Raw genomic sequence first — 15,405 nt, 5'->3', positions numbered from 1 at the left:
CCTTTGACCCTACAAAGCCACACTGACCCTCAGAGCATCCCACCCAGACCAATTCCCCCATCCGCATCCCTGAAAACCATGGGCACTTTAGCATGGCCAATCCACCTAGCCTGCAAAACTTTGGACTTTGGGAGCAAACCAGGCTATTCACATATTTACTTGGGTTGATACTTAGAATACAAAGGGGGCTATAACTTTCAGCAGCTCATTCACTATCAGGTTGCTGATCCTGCATCACAACTCAGAGAATGTACACATCTGACTGATCTCACCAAAGCTTTGGAAAGTAAAAAAGGCACAACCCCAAAACGTGGCCTTTTAAATTGATCTCCTTTTTGAATTCAACCTTGCTTGCCTCCACTGATCAGATTTGCTCGCATCAACCGATGTGGCACATGGCTGACTTGCTTGGGGGCGGGGGGGGGGGGTTTGTTGGCCAGGTGAGGCTTCACCCATAACACTGTTACAGCATGCGTAGGGGGAGAATGTAAAACAGGCACAGAATGTGGTTCTGAAGGAAGGACGCTGGGCAGAAAACATCAACTCTGTTTTCGCTCCATCGATGCTGCAAGGAAAGCTGAGGTTTTCTAGTCATTTCTGTTTTTGTTGCAGAATGTAGAGGGGAGATGGGTAGGCATGTAAAGATGATGACTGGCTTAATTGGCTTTGGAGAAAAATGTTAATTTCAGTTCAGGTTCCCACTTGTCTCATCTGCCTTCAGCGCCATTAAAAACTTTGCCACTTGTGTCGGTCAGGTAATACCTTGTAACCAATTTAAGTCAGTATTTGTGGTCCAGTTTTAAAACCATTTCAGTCCATGAAAGTCTTGGGTATTAATTCATGATGGAATTCAAATTTCAAGTGTTTGAGCCTTTGTTGTAGAAATTTGTAAATAGAAGTATATACTTCTGTTCAACAAGAACTCCTGAGGGAAAAATGTGAGTTATATTAATTATCGCTGACATTATTAGCTATATTAAAGTTAGCTGAAAGGTACCTGAAGAATAGGAACAAAAAGCCTAAACAGTTCCCAAGAAAGAGCTAGTTGTTTTGATGATTGCAGTATAATTAAAATGGAACTTCACAGTTTATACCTATTTTTGATTGCTGGCGTATATTTTTAGATTTCATTCACATCATTAAAGAGAAAGCTGATTGATTTCCGGCACTAAATGCTGTTGTTAACAGTGCAGTTATAATCGGAGAAAGATAAAATTACATCTTGTCATTTCTTAATCATTGCATTGCAGAACCAAAGAATGAACTGTTCCTGTTTTATGGAAAAGGACGTCCGGGAATAATTCGAGGAATGGATATGAATACAAAAGCAGTTGATGAATATATGATACAAGTAGAAAACCTTGTCAATCCACGAGCTCTTGATTTCCATGCAGAAACAAATTATATCTACTTTGCTGACACGACCAGCTTCTTAATTGGACGACAGAAAATCGATGGCACAGGGCGAGAGACAATCCTAAAAGATGGTAAGTAAATTGAAATCCTCCTGGTGCTTGTCTATGATGAGACAGTTAGATCTCCATTGGTATGTGCTACACATCATTTTTTTCCACAATACTTGCAAATTCTTTTTCATATAGTGTAGACTAGCAAACAGTATTTTCCATTCTATTGGGCCAAGCATGTGCTTGGAGTTATCGTGAACGACAAAATTTTAACTACTCTATGTTTCTTGTGTTAAAAGTGATTGTCTTTGTCATCAAGTGAACTTGTTCTCTGAACAATATCTTCAAAACATAGAAACATCTTAGTCAGGAATACAGACAAAACTCAAAAACTTTCTTATTTAATAAATAAATAGTGGTTTAATCTGTGAAGTTGAACTTAACAATATGATGGTTTCACATGAATTATTCCTGGACAAGTCAAATCTCAATTCAGATCTGTTAGTTCATGTCATGCTTTTGTTTGGTATTAAAGATGTGATCTTATACTGAAGCATAAGCAGCAAAGCTGCACATTTGGTTTTACCAACAGCAGAGTTGTTTATATACAAGAAATGAAAATCAACACAGAATCATAAAAGCCATTTACTTATAACACAAACATTAAATCTTTCAAAACATAGAATAGAATAAAATATATCACATCTGCAGAGAATGTATTCACTGAAACTTCAATTCCTAGTCTCAAGAATCAGATAGCTTCTTCCTGACCCTTCAGACATCTGAACTTAGACTTTCTCAGCTTCAAATAATCTATTCAGATTCTTAAGCAAACACTTCTGGTCTGGAAGTCTAAAGCTAAATTCCTCACTGGAGCAACCTATTTCTTAACAGTTCCAAATCATCTCCCTGAAAAAGAAACAATTATTTTACACATCCATCTTTTGCCCATGGCCTCTGCAAACCTGTCTATCTGAAATTAAAAATGATTTCAATAGTATGGGCGTTACCCTAATGCACTGCATCAGTTAATCTGTGCCCATAAAACTTTCTCAATGCAAACAAATTACCATTAGCCTCTCATTCACTTTTTTTTTGACAAACAGTCATCACGACTACAGAACTACTTCCAAATTACTTAATTATATTAAATAAAGGCAACATATAACATTAATATATTTAGAACATAGAACATAGAACATTACAGCACAGTACAGGCCCTTCGGCCCTCGATGTTGTGCCGACCTGTCATACCGATCTCAAGCCCATCTAACCTACACTATTCCATGTAAGTCCATATGCTTGTCCAATGACGACTTAAATGTACTTAAAGTTGGCGAATCTACTACCGTTGCAGGCAAAGCGTTCCATTCCCTTCCTACTCTCTGACTAAAGAAACTACCTCTGACATCTGTCTTATATCTTTCACCCCTCAATTTAAAGCCATGCCCCCTCGTGCTCACTGTCACAATCCTAGGAAAAAGGCTTTCCCTATCCACCCTATCTAACCCTCTGATTATTTTAAATCTCTCAATTAAGTCACCTCTCAACCTTCTTCTCTAACAAAAACAGCCTCAAGTCCCTCAGCCTTTCCTCGTAAGACCTTCCCTCCATACCAGGTAACATCCTAGTAAATCTCCTCTGCACCCTTTCCAAACCTTCCACATCCTTCTTATAATGCGGTGACCAGAACTGTATACAATACTCCAAGTGCGGCCGCACCAGAGTTTTGTACAGCTGCAGCATAACCTCTTGGTTCCGGAACTCGATCCCTCTATTAATCAATGCTAAAACACTGTATGCCTTCTTAACAGCCCTGTCAACCTGGGTGGCAACTTTCAAGGATCTGTGTTCATGGACACCGAGATCTCTCTGCTCATCTATACTACTAAGAATCTTACCATTAGCCCTGTGCTTTGCATTCCGGTTACTCCTACCAAAGTGCATCACCTCACACTTGTCTGCATTAAACTCCATTTTCCACCCCTCAGCCCAGCTCTGCAGCTTATCTATGTCTCTCTGCAAACTACAGCATCCTTCATCACTATCCACAACTCCACTGACCTTAGTCGTCTGCAAATTTACTAACCCATCCTTCTATGCCCTCATCCAGGTCATTTATAAAAATGACAAACAGCAGTGGACCCAACACCAACCCTTGTGGTACACCACTAGTAACTGGTCTCCAGGATGAACATTTCCCATCAACTACCACCCTCTGTCTACTTTCAGCAAGCCAATTTCTGATCCAAACTGCTATATCTCCCACAATTCCATTCCTCCGGATTTTGTACAATAGTCTATTGTGGGGAACCTTATCGAATGCCTTGCTGAAATCCATATACACCACAACCGGTTTACTTTCATCTACCTATTTGGTCACCTTCTCAAATAACTGTATAAGGTTTGTGAGGCACGACATTCCCTTCACAAAACCGTGCTGACGTAAAAGACCAGGATATAGTATCGATTGCTAGTGAAGTAGCTGCTAATGGCAGGAGGTGATTTCGAGTTGTTGTCTGGGACAGATTCTGATTTCAAGTTGCCATTGTGTCTGGCTAGAACCAAATCAGTGCCCTGGCCGCTTTGTCAGCGACAGAAGTTACATGCTTCAGAGGTTTCACACCTTTACAAAATTTCCCCACTCTATTGAACTCTATTTGAAACAGTTTGGTTCTAATTTTAATTCAGTCAGGAAGCTTAAGACAGTGTCTGCATACCGATGTGTGAGAAGTAAAGGAGTTACAAAAGCTTTACACTGAATTCCTAGCTGGGCAGGAAGCTTCAGGGTAGTGTCTGCATACCGATGTGTAGGTGGATAAGATAATAAAATGTGAGGCTGGATGAACACAGCAGGCCAAGCAGCATCTCAGGAGCACAAAAGCTGACGTTTCGGGCCTAGACCCTTCAGCAGAGAGGGGGATGGGGGGAGGGAACTGGAATAAATAGGGAGAGAGGGGGAGGCAGACCGAAGATGGAGAGTAAAGAAGATAGGTGGAGAGAGTGTAGGTGGGGAGGTAGGGAGGGGATAGGTCAGTCCAGGGAAGACGGAAAGGTCAAGGAGGTGGGATGAGGTTAGTAGGTAGCGGGGGGTGCGGCTTGGGGTGGGAGGAAGGGATGGGTGAGAGGAAGAACCGGTTAGGGAGGCAGAGACAGGTTGGACTGGTTTTGGGATGCAGTGGGTGGGGGGGAAGAGCTGGGCTGGTTGTGTGGTGCAGTGGGGGGAGGGGACGAACTGGGCTGGTTGAGGGATGCAGTAGGGGAAGGGGAGATTTTGAAACTGGTGAAGTCCACATTGATACCATATGGCTGCAGGGTGATGGACAATCTCCCCTTCCCCTACTGCATCCCTCAACCAGCCCAGTTCGTCCCCTCCCCCCACTGCACCACACAACCAGCCCAGCTCTTCCCCCCCACCCACTGCATCCCAAAACCAGTCCAACCTGTCTCTGCCTCCCTAACCGGTTCTTCCTCTCACCCATCCCTTCCTCCCACCCCAAGCCGCACCCCCCGCTACCTACTAACCTCATCCCACCTCCTTGACCTGTCCGTCTTCCCTGGACTGACCTATCCCCTCCCTACCTCCCCACCTACACTCTCTCCACCTATCTTCTTTACTCTCCATCTTCGGTCCTCCTCCCCCTCTCTCCCTATTTATTCCAGTTCCCTCCCCCCATCCCCCTCTCTGATGAAGGGTCTAGGCCCGAAACGTCAGCTTTTGTGCTCCTGAGATGCTGCTTGGCCTGCTGTGTTCATCCAGCCTCACATTTTATTATCTTGGAATCTCCAGCATCTGCAGTTCCCATTATCTCTGTAGGTGGATAAGAGTTTACTTCTATAAATTAAAGTCTCTGTGTAGGAATCAAATGCAGACAAAAGACTTTAATTTATAGAAGTATATAAATGAATGGGATGTTTTCACATTAACATCTCTCAGACAGTTTAACTGCAGGTCCATAACAGCGAAACATCAACAGTTACTTAGGGCTCTGAAACTATCTGTTAACAGTCATGTAAGTATTACTCAACCAGCTGTGAGCTGATGGTGGGATAGACAAGCTCTGAAGATAGTATGGGAGTGGCAATTAATATATCATATTAATATTGTAATATTTTAAATAATTATATAAATTATTTATTTTCATCATGGACACAAATCAAACCCATGTTCCACTCGTTCAAAGCCCTGAATCAATAATATATTATGCTAAAATGTGTTTGAATCACAAAAATACCATGTGATATTTTAATGTATGAGAGTCATAGAGTTGTAGATAGATACAGCATTGAAACATACCAAATGGTCCAACTCATTTGTGCCAACTTGATATCCTAAATTATTGTAGTCCCATTTGCCAGCATTTGGCCCATATTCCTTGAAATCCTTCCTATTCATGGACCCACTCAGATGCCTTTTAAATATTGTACCAGCCTCCACTACTTCCTCTGGCAACAGATTCCATACATGTACCACCCTCTGTGTGAAAAAGTTGCCCCTTAAGTCCCTTTTAAATGTTTCCCTCTTACCTTAAAGCTATGCCCTAAAGTTCTGGAGTCCCCTATCTTGGAGAAAATACCTTATCTATTTACCCTATCCATGCCCCTCATGATTTTATAAACTTCGAGAAAGCCACACCTCAGCTTCTGACACTCCAGGGAAAATAGGCCCAGCCTATTCAGCCTCTCCAGACAGTTCAAATCCTTCGACCCTGGCAACGTCCTTGTGAATCTTTTCTGAAACCTTTCAAGTTTCACCACATCATTCCTGTAGCAGGAGACCAGAATTGAACACAGTATTCCAACTGCAGCCTAACCAATGTGCTGTACAGCCACCACATGGGAGTGAGGTGGTTTATGAAGAAATGCAGTCGATGAAGTGTAATTGCGGACACCAAGATGGTTTGAGGTGTGCGTACTTCAATGCTAGAAGTATCAGAAATATAGCGGATGAACTAAGCATGGGCCAGTACTTGGAACTACGATGTTGTGGCCATTAGAGAAACTTGGTTAACTCAGGTACAGGAATGGTTGTTGGAAGTTCCGGGATTTAGATGCTTTAAAAGAAATAGGGAAGGTGATAAAAGGAGCGGGGGAGTGACGTTGCTAGTCAGGGCGAGTAAGCAGCTACTGAAAGGCAGTTCAAGAATGATATGCCGACAGAGTCAGTTTGGATTGAGGTCAGGAACAAGAAAGGAGCAGTCACTTTGTTGGGTTTGTTTACAGACCCCTTAATATTTGCAGAGAAGGAGTTGAACACGTGGCTACAGGGATGGTGCAGGAGGGAGGGTTTTGGATTCTTGGATAATTGGGGCTCTTTCTGGGGTAGGTGGGACCTCTACAAGCAAGATGGTCTTCACGTGAACCAGAGTACAAATATCCTGGGGGGGAAATTTGCTGAGGCTATTTGGGTGGGTTTAAACTAATTCAGCAGGGGGATGGGCACCAAAATTATAGTTCAACTATAGAAAAGGTAGAGAGTAGGGTGGTCCGAAATAAAGTTTCAGGGAAGCAAGATGGCACTGGCAAGCAAGAAGTTGGTTTGAAGTCAGTGGTGAGTCGTGTTCCACAGGGCTCTGTCCTTGGGCCTCTACTGTTTGTAATTTTTATTAATGACTTGGATTAGGGGGTTGAAGGATGGGTCAGCAAGTTTGCAGACGACACGAAGGTTGGAGGTGTCGTTGATAGTATAGAGGGCAGTTGTCGGCTGCAGCGGGGCATTGACAGGATGCAGAGATGGGCTGAGAGGTGGCGGATGGAGTTCAACCTGGATAAATGCGAGGTGATGCATTTTGGAAGGTCGAATTTGAAAGCTGAGTACAGGATTAAGGATAGGATTCTTGGCAGTGTGGAGGAACAGAGGGATCTTGGTGTGCAGATACATAGATCCCTTAAAATGGCCACCCAAGTGGACAGGGTTGTTAAGAAAGCATATGGTGTTTTGGCTTTCATTAACAGGGGGATTGAGTTTAAGAGTCGTGAGATCTTGTTGCAGCTCTACAAAACTTTGGTTAGACCGCACTTGGAATACTGCATCCAGTTCTGGTCGCCCTATTATAGGAAAGATGTGGATGCTTTGGAGAGGGTTCAGAGGAGGTTTACCAGGATGCTGCCTAGACTGGAGGGCTTATCTTATGAAGAGAGGTTGACTGAGCTTGGACTCTTTTCATTGGAGAAAAGGAGGAGGAGAGGGGACCGAATTGAGGTATACAAGATAATGAGTGGCATAGATAGAGTTAATAGCCAGAGACTATTTCCCAGGGCAGAAAAGGCTAACATGAGGGGTCATAGTTTTAAGCTGGTTGGAGGAAAGTATAGAGGGAATGTCAGAGGCAGGTTCTTTACACAGAGAGTTGTGAGAGCATGGAATACATTGCCAGCAGCAGTTGTGGAAGAAAGGTCATTGGGGACATTTAAGAGACTGCTGGACATGCATATGGTCACAGAAATTTGAGGGTGCATACATGAGGATCAATGGTCGGCACAACATCGTGGGCTGAAGGGCCTGTTCTGTGCTGTGCTGTACTGTACTGTTCTATGTTCTATGTTCCATATAAGTGTGTCTACTTCAATGCCAGGAGCATCCAGAATAAGGTGGGTGAACTTGCAACATGGATTGGTTCCTGGGACTTCGATGTTGTGGCCATTTCGGAGACATGGATAGAGCAGGGACAGGAATGGTTGTTGCAGGTTCCGGAATTTAGATGTTTCAGTAAGAGCAGAGAAGATGGTGAAAGGGGCGGAGGTGTGGCATTGTTGGTCAAGGACAATATTACAGTTGTAGAAAGGATGTTTGGGGACTCGTCAACTGAGGTACCATGGGCTGAGGTTAGAAACAGGAAAGGAGAGGTCACCCTGTTGGAAGTTTTCTATAGGCCTCCAAATAGTTCCAGAGATGGAGAGGAAAGGATAGCAAAGATGATTCTCGATAGGAGTGAGAGAGACAGGGTAGTTGTCATGGGGGACTTCAACTTTCCAAATATTGACTGGGAACACGATAGTTCGAGTACTATAGATGGGTCGGTTTTTGTCCAGTGTGTGCAGGAGGGCTTCCTGACACAGTATGTAGATGGGCCAACAAGGGGCGAAGCCACATTAGATTTGGTACTGGGTAATGAGCCTGGCCAGGTGTTAGATTTGGAAGTAGGTGAGCACTTTGGTGATAGCGATCACAATTCTGTTATGTTTACTTTAGTGATGGAAAGGGATAGGTGTATACCACTGGGCAAGAGTTACAGCTGGGGGAAAGGCAATTACAATGAGATTAGGCAAGATTTAGGGAGCAGAGGATGGGGAAGGAAACTGCAGGGGATGGGCGCATTAGAAATGTAGAGTTTATTCAAGGAAAAGCTCCTGTGTGTCCGAGATAAGTATGTAGCTGTCAGGCAGGGAGGAAGCTGAAGAGTGTGGGAGCCGTGGTTTACGAAGGAAGTAGAATCTCTGGTCAAGAGGAAGAAGCAGGCTTATGTTCGGATGAGATGTGAAGGCTCAGTTAGGACACTTGAGGGCTATGAGGTAGCCAGGAAAGACCTAAAGAGAGAGCTCAGAAGAGCCAGGAGGAGGCATGAGAAGTTGTTGGCGGATAGGATCAGGGTAAACCCTAAGGCTTTCTGTAGGTATTTAAGGAATAAAAGAATGACGGAAATAAGAGTAGGCCCAATCAAGGATAGTAGTGGTAAGTTGTGTGTGGAGTCACATGAGATAGGGGAAGCGCTAAATGAATATTTTTCAACAGTATTCACTCTAGAAAATGACAATGTTGTTGAGGAGAATACTGAGATACAGGCTACTAGATTCGGTGGAATTGAGGTTCACACGGAAGAGGTATTAGAAATCCTTCAGAGCTTGAAGACAGATAAGTCCCCTGGGCCGGATGGGATTTATCCTCGGATCCTCTGGGAAGCAGGAAGGAGATTGCTGAGCCTTTGGCATTGATCTTTAACTCGTCATTGTCTACAGGAATTGTGCCAGATGACTGGAGGATAGCAAATGTGGTTCTGCTGTTCAAGAAGGGGAGTCGAGACAACCCTGGTAATTATAGGCCAATGAGCCTTACCTCAGTTGTTGGTAAAGTGTTGGAAAAGGTTATAAGGGATAGGATTTATAATCATCTAGAAAAGAATAAATTGATTAGGGATAGTCAGCACAGTTTTGGGAAGGGTAGGTCGTGCCTCACAAACCTTATTGAGTTCTTTGAGAAGGTGACCAGTCAGATTCACGAGAGTAAATCGGTTGATGTGGTGTATATGGATTTCAGCAAGGCATTCGATAAGGTTCCCCACAATAGACTATTGTACAAAATCTGGAGGAATGGAATTGTGGGAGATAAAGAAGTTTGGATTGGAAATTGGCTTCCTGAAAGAAGACAGAGGGTTGTAGTTGATGGGAAATGTTCATCCTGGAGACCAGTTACTAGTGGTGTGCCACAAGGGTTGGTGTTGGGTCCACTGCTGTTTGTCATTTTTATAAATGACCTGGATGAGGGCATAGAAGGATGGGTTAGTAAATTTGCAGACGCCACTAAGGTCGGTAGAGTTGTGGATAGTGACGAAGGATGCTGTAGTTTGCAGAGAGACATAGATAAGCTGCAGAGCTGGGCTGAGGGGTGGAAAATGGAGTTTAATGCAGACAAGTGTGAGGTGATGCACTTTGGTAGGAATAACCAGAAGGCAAAATACAGGGCTAATGGTAAGATTCTTGGTTGTGTAGATGAGCAGAGAGATCTCGGTGTCCATGTACACAGATCCTTGAAAGTTGCCACCCAGGTTGACAGGGCTATTAAGAAGGCATACAGTGTTTTAGCTTTTATTAATAGAGGGATCGAGTTCCGGAACCAAGAGGTTATGGTGAAGCTGTACAAAACTCTGGTGCGGCCGCACTTGGAGTATTGTGTACAGTTCTGGTCACCGCATTATAAGAAGGATGTGGAAGGTTTGGAAAGGGTGCAGAGGAGATTTACTAGGATGTTGCCTGGAATGGAGGGAATGTCTTACGGGGAAAGGCTGAGGGACTTGAGGCTGTTTTTGTTAGAGAGAAAAAGGTTGAGAGGTGACTTAATTGAGAGATTTAAAATAATCAGAGGGTTAGATAGGGTGGATAGGGAGAGCCTTTTTCATAGGATGGTGACGGCGAGCACGAGGGGGCATAGCTTTAAATTGAGCGGTGAAAGATATAGGACAGATGTCAGAGGTAGTTTCTTTACTCAGAGCGTATTAAGGGAATGGAACGCTTTGCCTGCAACGGTAGTAGATTCGCCAACTTTAAGTACATTTAAGTCGTCATTGGACAAGCATATGGATGTACATGTAATAGTGTAGGTTAGATGGGCTTGAGATCGGTATGACAGTTTGGCACAACATCGAGGGCCGAAGGGCCTGTACTGTGCTGTAATGTTCTATGTTATAGAAGAAAAGGAGTGGATTAGGAGGCTGATATTGGAAAGGTGCAGAAGTCACACTGTTGTAGCCATGGGTAACTTCAACCTTCCAATTATTAATTGGAAACATTTTTGTTGTAATAGTTTAGATAGAGCAGATTTTGTCCAGTGCGTTCAGGAAGGATTCCTGACACAGTATGTGGATAGATCAACACAAGGAGAGGCCACTTGGGATTAGGTGTTTGCCAATGAACCGGGCCAAGTGTTAGACCTGTTGGTAGGAGAGCATTTTGGCAGTAGCGATCATAATTCTGTTTCTTTCACGATAGTCATGAATAAGGATAGGTACATATTGCAGGATAAAGTTTACAATTGGGGTAAGGGTAATTACAATTCAGTTAGGCAAGAACTAGGTAACATAAATTGGGAATAGATTCTGTCAAGGAAGGGCTCCACAGAAATGTGGAAATTGTTTAAAGAATGCATACTATGTGTGCTCGATATGTTTGTCCCTGGCAGGCAGAGAAGATGCGGTCGAGTGAGGGAGCCATGGTTCTCGAGAGAGGTTGAACGACTGGTGAAGACGAAGAAGGAGGTTTATGTAAGGTTTAGGAAAAGAGGAATGGAAAAGGGTCTAGACGGATACAAGTTAGCCAGGAAGTAGCTGAAGAAAGAGCTGAGGAAAGCTATAAGGGGGCATGAGAAAACCCTGGGAGATCGGATCAAGGAAAACTCCAAGGCTTTTTACATGTATGTGCAGAACAAGAGAATGACCAGAGACAGGGTAGGGCCGATCAAGGATTGTAAAGGGAATTTGTGCACAGAGCCTAAAGCGGTAGGAGAGGTCCTTAATGAATATTTTTCTTCAGTAGTCACAACTGAGAGGGATCTAGTTGGAGAGGAAGATGTTGTGAAACAGCCTGGTAGGCTAGAGGAAGGTGATGTTAGTAAAGAAGATGTGCTAGGAATTCTGAGGAAGTTGAACATAGATAAGTCCCCTGGGCCTGATGAGATTTATCCAAGGATTCTATGGGAAGTGAGGGAAGAGATTGCAGGGCCTGTGGCGATGATCTTTTTGTCCTCACTGTCCACGAGGATAGTCCCGAAAATTGGAAAGAGGCAAACATCATTCCTTCGTTCAAAAAAGGGAACAGGAATAATTCCAGAAATTGCAGGCCAGTTAGTCCTGCATCATTTGTGGGCAAATTATTGGAAAGGGCTCTGAGGGACAGGATCTATGATTACTTGGAAAGGCACAGTTTGATTTATGATAGCCATCATGGATTTGTGAGGGGTAGATCATGCCTCATGTATGGTGTGTTAGCTTTCATTAACAGAGAGATTGAGTTCAAGAGCCGTGAATTTATGCTCCAGCTATACAAAAGCCTGGTTTGGCTACATCTGGAGTATTGTGTTCAGTCCTGGTCATCTCATTACAGGAATGATGTGGAAGCATTAGAAAAGGTGCAGAGGAGATTTACCAGGATGTAGCCTGGAATAGAGGGAAGGTCTGACGGGGAAAGGTTGTGAAAGCGCGTGCTTTTCTCTTTCGAATGACGAAGGATAAGAGGTGACTCGATAGAGATCTCCAAAATGATCAGAGATAAAGACTTTTTCCTAGGGTGGAGGTTGCTATTACAAGGGGGCATAGTTTTAAAATGAGTGGAGGTAGGTATAGGGGAGGTGTCAGAGGTAGGTTCTTTACTCAGAGAGTGTTAGGGGTATGGAATGCATTGCCAGAGAGGGTCGTGGAGTCTGCCTCATTAGGGGAATTTAAGCGACTATTGGATAGACATTTGGATGATAGTATAAGGCGGGGTGGAGGTGAGATAGGCTTTAGGATTAGGGTAAAAGTTCAGCACAACTTCGTGGGCCGATCGGCCTGTACTGTGCTGTACTGTTCTATGCTCTGTGATCTAACATGATCTCCCGACTCCTATACTCAATGCACTGACCAATAAAGGCAAGCATACCAATACCTTCTTCTCTATCCTGTCCAAATGCAACTCCACCTTCAAGGAACTATAAATCTATACCCCAATGTCTCTTTGATTGGAAATGCCCCCAGGGACTTTATCATTCAGTGTATAAGTCTTGTCCTGACTTGCTTTTCCACAAAGCAGCACATCACATTTCTCTAAATTAAACTTCCTCTGTCACTCCTGTATCCAGTTCTGTATCCAAATAGCTAGGTTATGCATTATTCCATGTGATCTAACCTTCTAAGCTCTACCGTTAAGTATTCTACCGTGTGTAGTTTTGTCTGACGCCTTACCGAAGCCCATCTCATCACTTCACAACAGCCACTCTGCCTCCATCAATCCTCTTCATTAAAAATCTCAATTAAGTTAGTGAGACACAATTTCCTACTCACAAAGCCATATTGACTATCCCTAACCAATCCTTGCCTTTCCAAATACTAAATATTAATGTGGTGTTCTTAGCAACCAGCTGCAAAAAAAAAGGACTATGGATGGGTTAGTCTCTTGCGAAACCACCTGACTGAGAGACAGTACAGACGAAATATAGCCCATTTTTCAGGAGACCTCCAAGAATGAGTTGGGTGTTGCCCTGTGGCATACTTCCAACAGATTGTGCCCAATAACACTAGTGCATCCTGTGCTGCATAACTGGAGCAGGCAACAAGAATATGTGATGGATATTGAGGAAGGAGCAGCATTCTGAAGAGGAGAGTGAGGAATTTGGCAGAACAAACATCACCTTGAGTATGACAAAGTGCTGCTGCATTGACACTTGGTTCCATTAGATGTGAGCCGAGTGTGGTGATTACTCATTGATTTAAAAATACTTGTTGTGTAACATGTAAGTAGTTTGTTATATACCAGGAGCAAAAAGCAGCTTCCGCTTGCTTGATCTCTGCATGCATTTGCCTTTTGGAAATAAAAGTGAATGGTAAAATCTTTTGAAAGTTTCTCTGCATATGATGGCCTTGCATTTGATGATGATAAGCTTGGCTACAATCGGCATTGGGAAATACTTTACATGAAATTGTAGGGGCTACAAGATAAAAAGTGCCTAAAGACCAATGGGTTTTGCGGCCTAGTGCTTTAACAGTAACTGTGGTAGCAATGAGCAGTTCAATGTTCAAGGAAGTGCTTGTTGTGCTGCCTTTGAGCTGTGAGAAGTGAACGTTTATAGTTATTGTATCACTGTGTTAATGGTGAAGCATTACTCCAGACTGCCAATGTTTGGCTGTGAGCAGAGCTAGGGTTCTATGGCAATGCCACAACCAAGCGTCGTGGCCTGTTCCAGGATATCCTTATGTTGCCATGGAATTCCAAACTATTGGGACAATTGGGCGAGCATTGGATGAGAAGGGGTCTACAGTGGCAGGTAAGTTCTTTATGATGTCCTTTTGGAATAATTTTGCTCAAACTCATTTAAAGAGAATCCCTGTATCTCAAATAATCATGATGACTCTAATTGGTTCAGTGATTTTCTGAAGAACTCAAAGATATCAAATCTATTGCCTGTTACTTGGTGCTGATTATGAGACGTGGATGCCTCAAAATTTGTTGGTGCCATGCTGAACACACAAACTTAAAGCGGGCACCTAAGTGTCCTCTATGATGGGCGGATGTGACTAAATAGTATGTACTGAACATGCAGACACACAGGCTGCCGATCATAGAGTACACTTCGGAACCTATAGGCTGGAGTTTCCATGCTCCATACCTGAAACAGCAACTCATACATTGTGTATGCAAATCAAAAGCTTAACCCTATTTGAAAACTTCTTCATGAAATTGGGTATCTGACTGCCACCAGTGTGGAAACTGTACATTCAGGATGCTAAGCAAATAGTGCCTTTACCCGTGCTCTCAAAGTAATTTTTTTGGGAAAGTTTTCCCTCACAGCAGTTCTGATCGCCCTCCCTCTTGATCACCCATTCTCTGCCTTCCCTCCTGATCAGATGACCTTCCCTTCTAAGCATTTCCTCCCTCCTTTATGATTACCCCTTTCACTTCCCTGGATCTATCTGATGGACACTGCTGGGAGGGAAGCATCTCAACCCAATTCCATTCCCGTGGAATTGTCAAGCTGCATCTTGATGTGTTTGGCTTATTAATTAGGTGGAAACATACTGCTCAGGACTAAGTCCCAGCCATGGTTAGACACAGGCCTTTGGTTCCTGATGTATACTCACCATGAACCACATATCTCAAGCTTGTCAAGAGCCTGAAAGTAATTTCCACTTAGTCATTTAGCATTGTAATAAGATAGTCAACACCATCTTTGTGAAGTGGTGTAAGATCACATGAGTTCTAATAGATGGTTTTATCTATCAATATCATGTCAGAAGCTGAGTCTCGCTATATCCAATTATAACACCTATCATATTCGAATAAAGGTTTATGTTTGCTGAAAACCAAGAATCCTGTAATTTTCAGCAACCCCATTGCAAGATACACCGAAAATAAAATAACAAATATATTTATGATTATGTAGTGCTCCTTAAAACTATATATGCACTGTAAATTTAAGCATGTTCCTCAAGAATCATAATTCTTGTGATATTGATCATATTTTAAAGAATGACACTGAAGAAAGATGTGAAAACAGTGGTCAGACTACTATCTATTCATCAGGGTTACTTTTAACTCT

The 15,405-nt window shown here is 43.1% G+C and overlaps 1 protein-coding gene across 1 annotated transcript in view; it reads left to right on the top strand.

Moving 5' to 3' along the window:
• Positions 1-15,405, top strand: part of LOC125454115 (low-density lipoprotein receptor-related protein 1-like) — a 1,886,982-nt gene that overhangs the window by 930,605 nt on the left and 940,972 nt on the right. Inside the window, exon 11 of the mRNA XM_048534492.2 lies at positions 1,251-1,487. Within this exon, the coding sequence (XP_048390449.1) occupies positions 1,251-1,487 (237 nt within the window). The remainder of the gene's footprint in view (positions 1-1,250; positions 1,488-15,405) is intronic.

This window comes from Stegostoma tigrinum, chromosome 7 (assembly GCF_030684315.1).
Source record: "Stegostoma tigrinum isolate sSteTig4 chromosome 7, sSteTig4.hap1, whole genome shotgun sequence".
NCBI lineage: Eukaryota > Metazoa > Chordata > Chondrichthyes > Orectolobiformes > Stegostomatidae > Stegostoma > Stegostoma tigrinum.
This window is presented reverse-complemented; position numbering and strand designations above follow the sequence as displayed.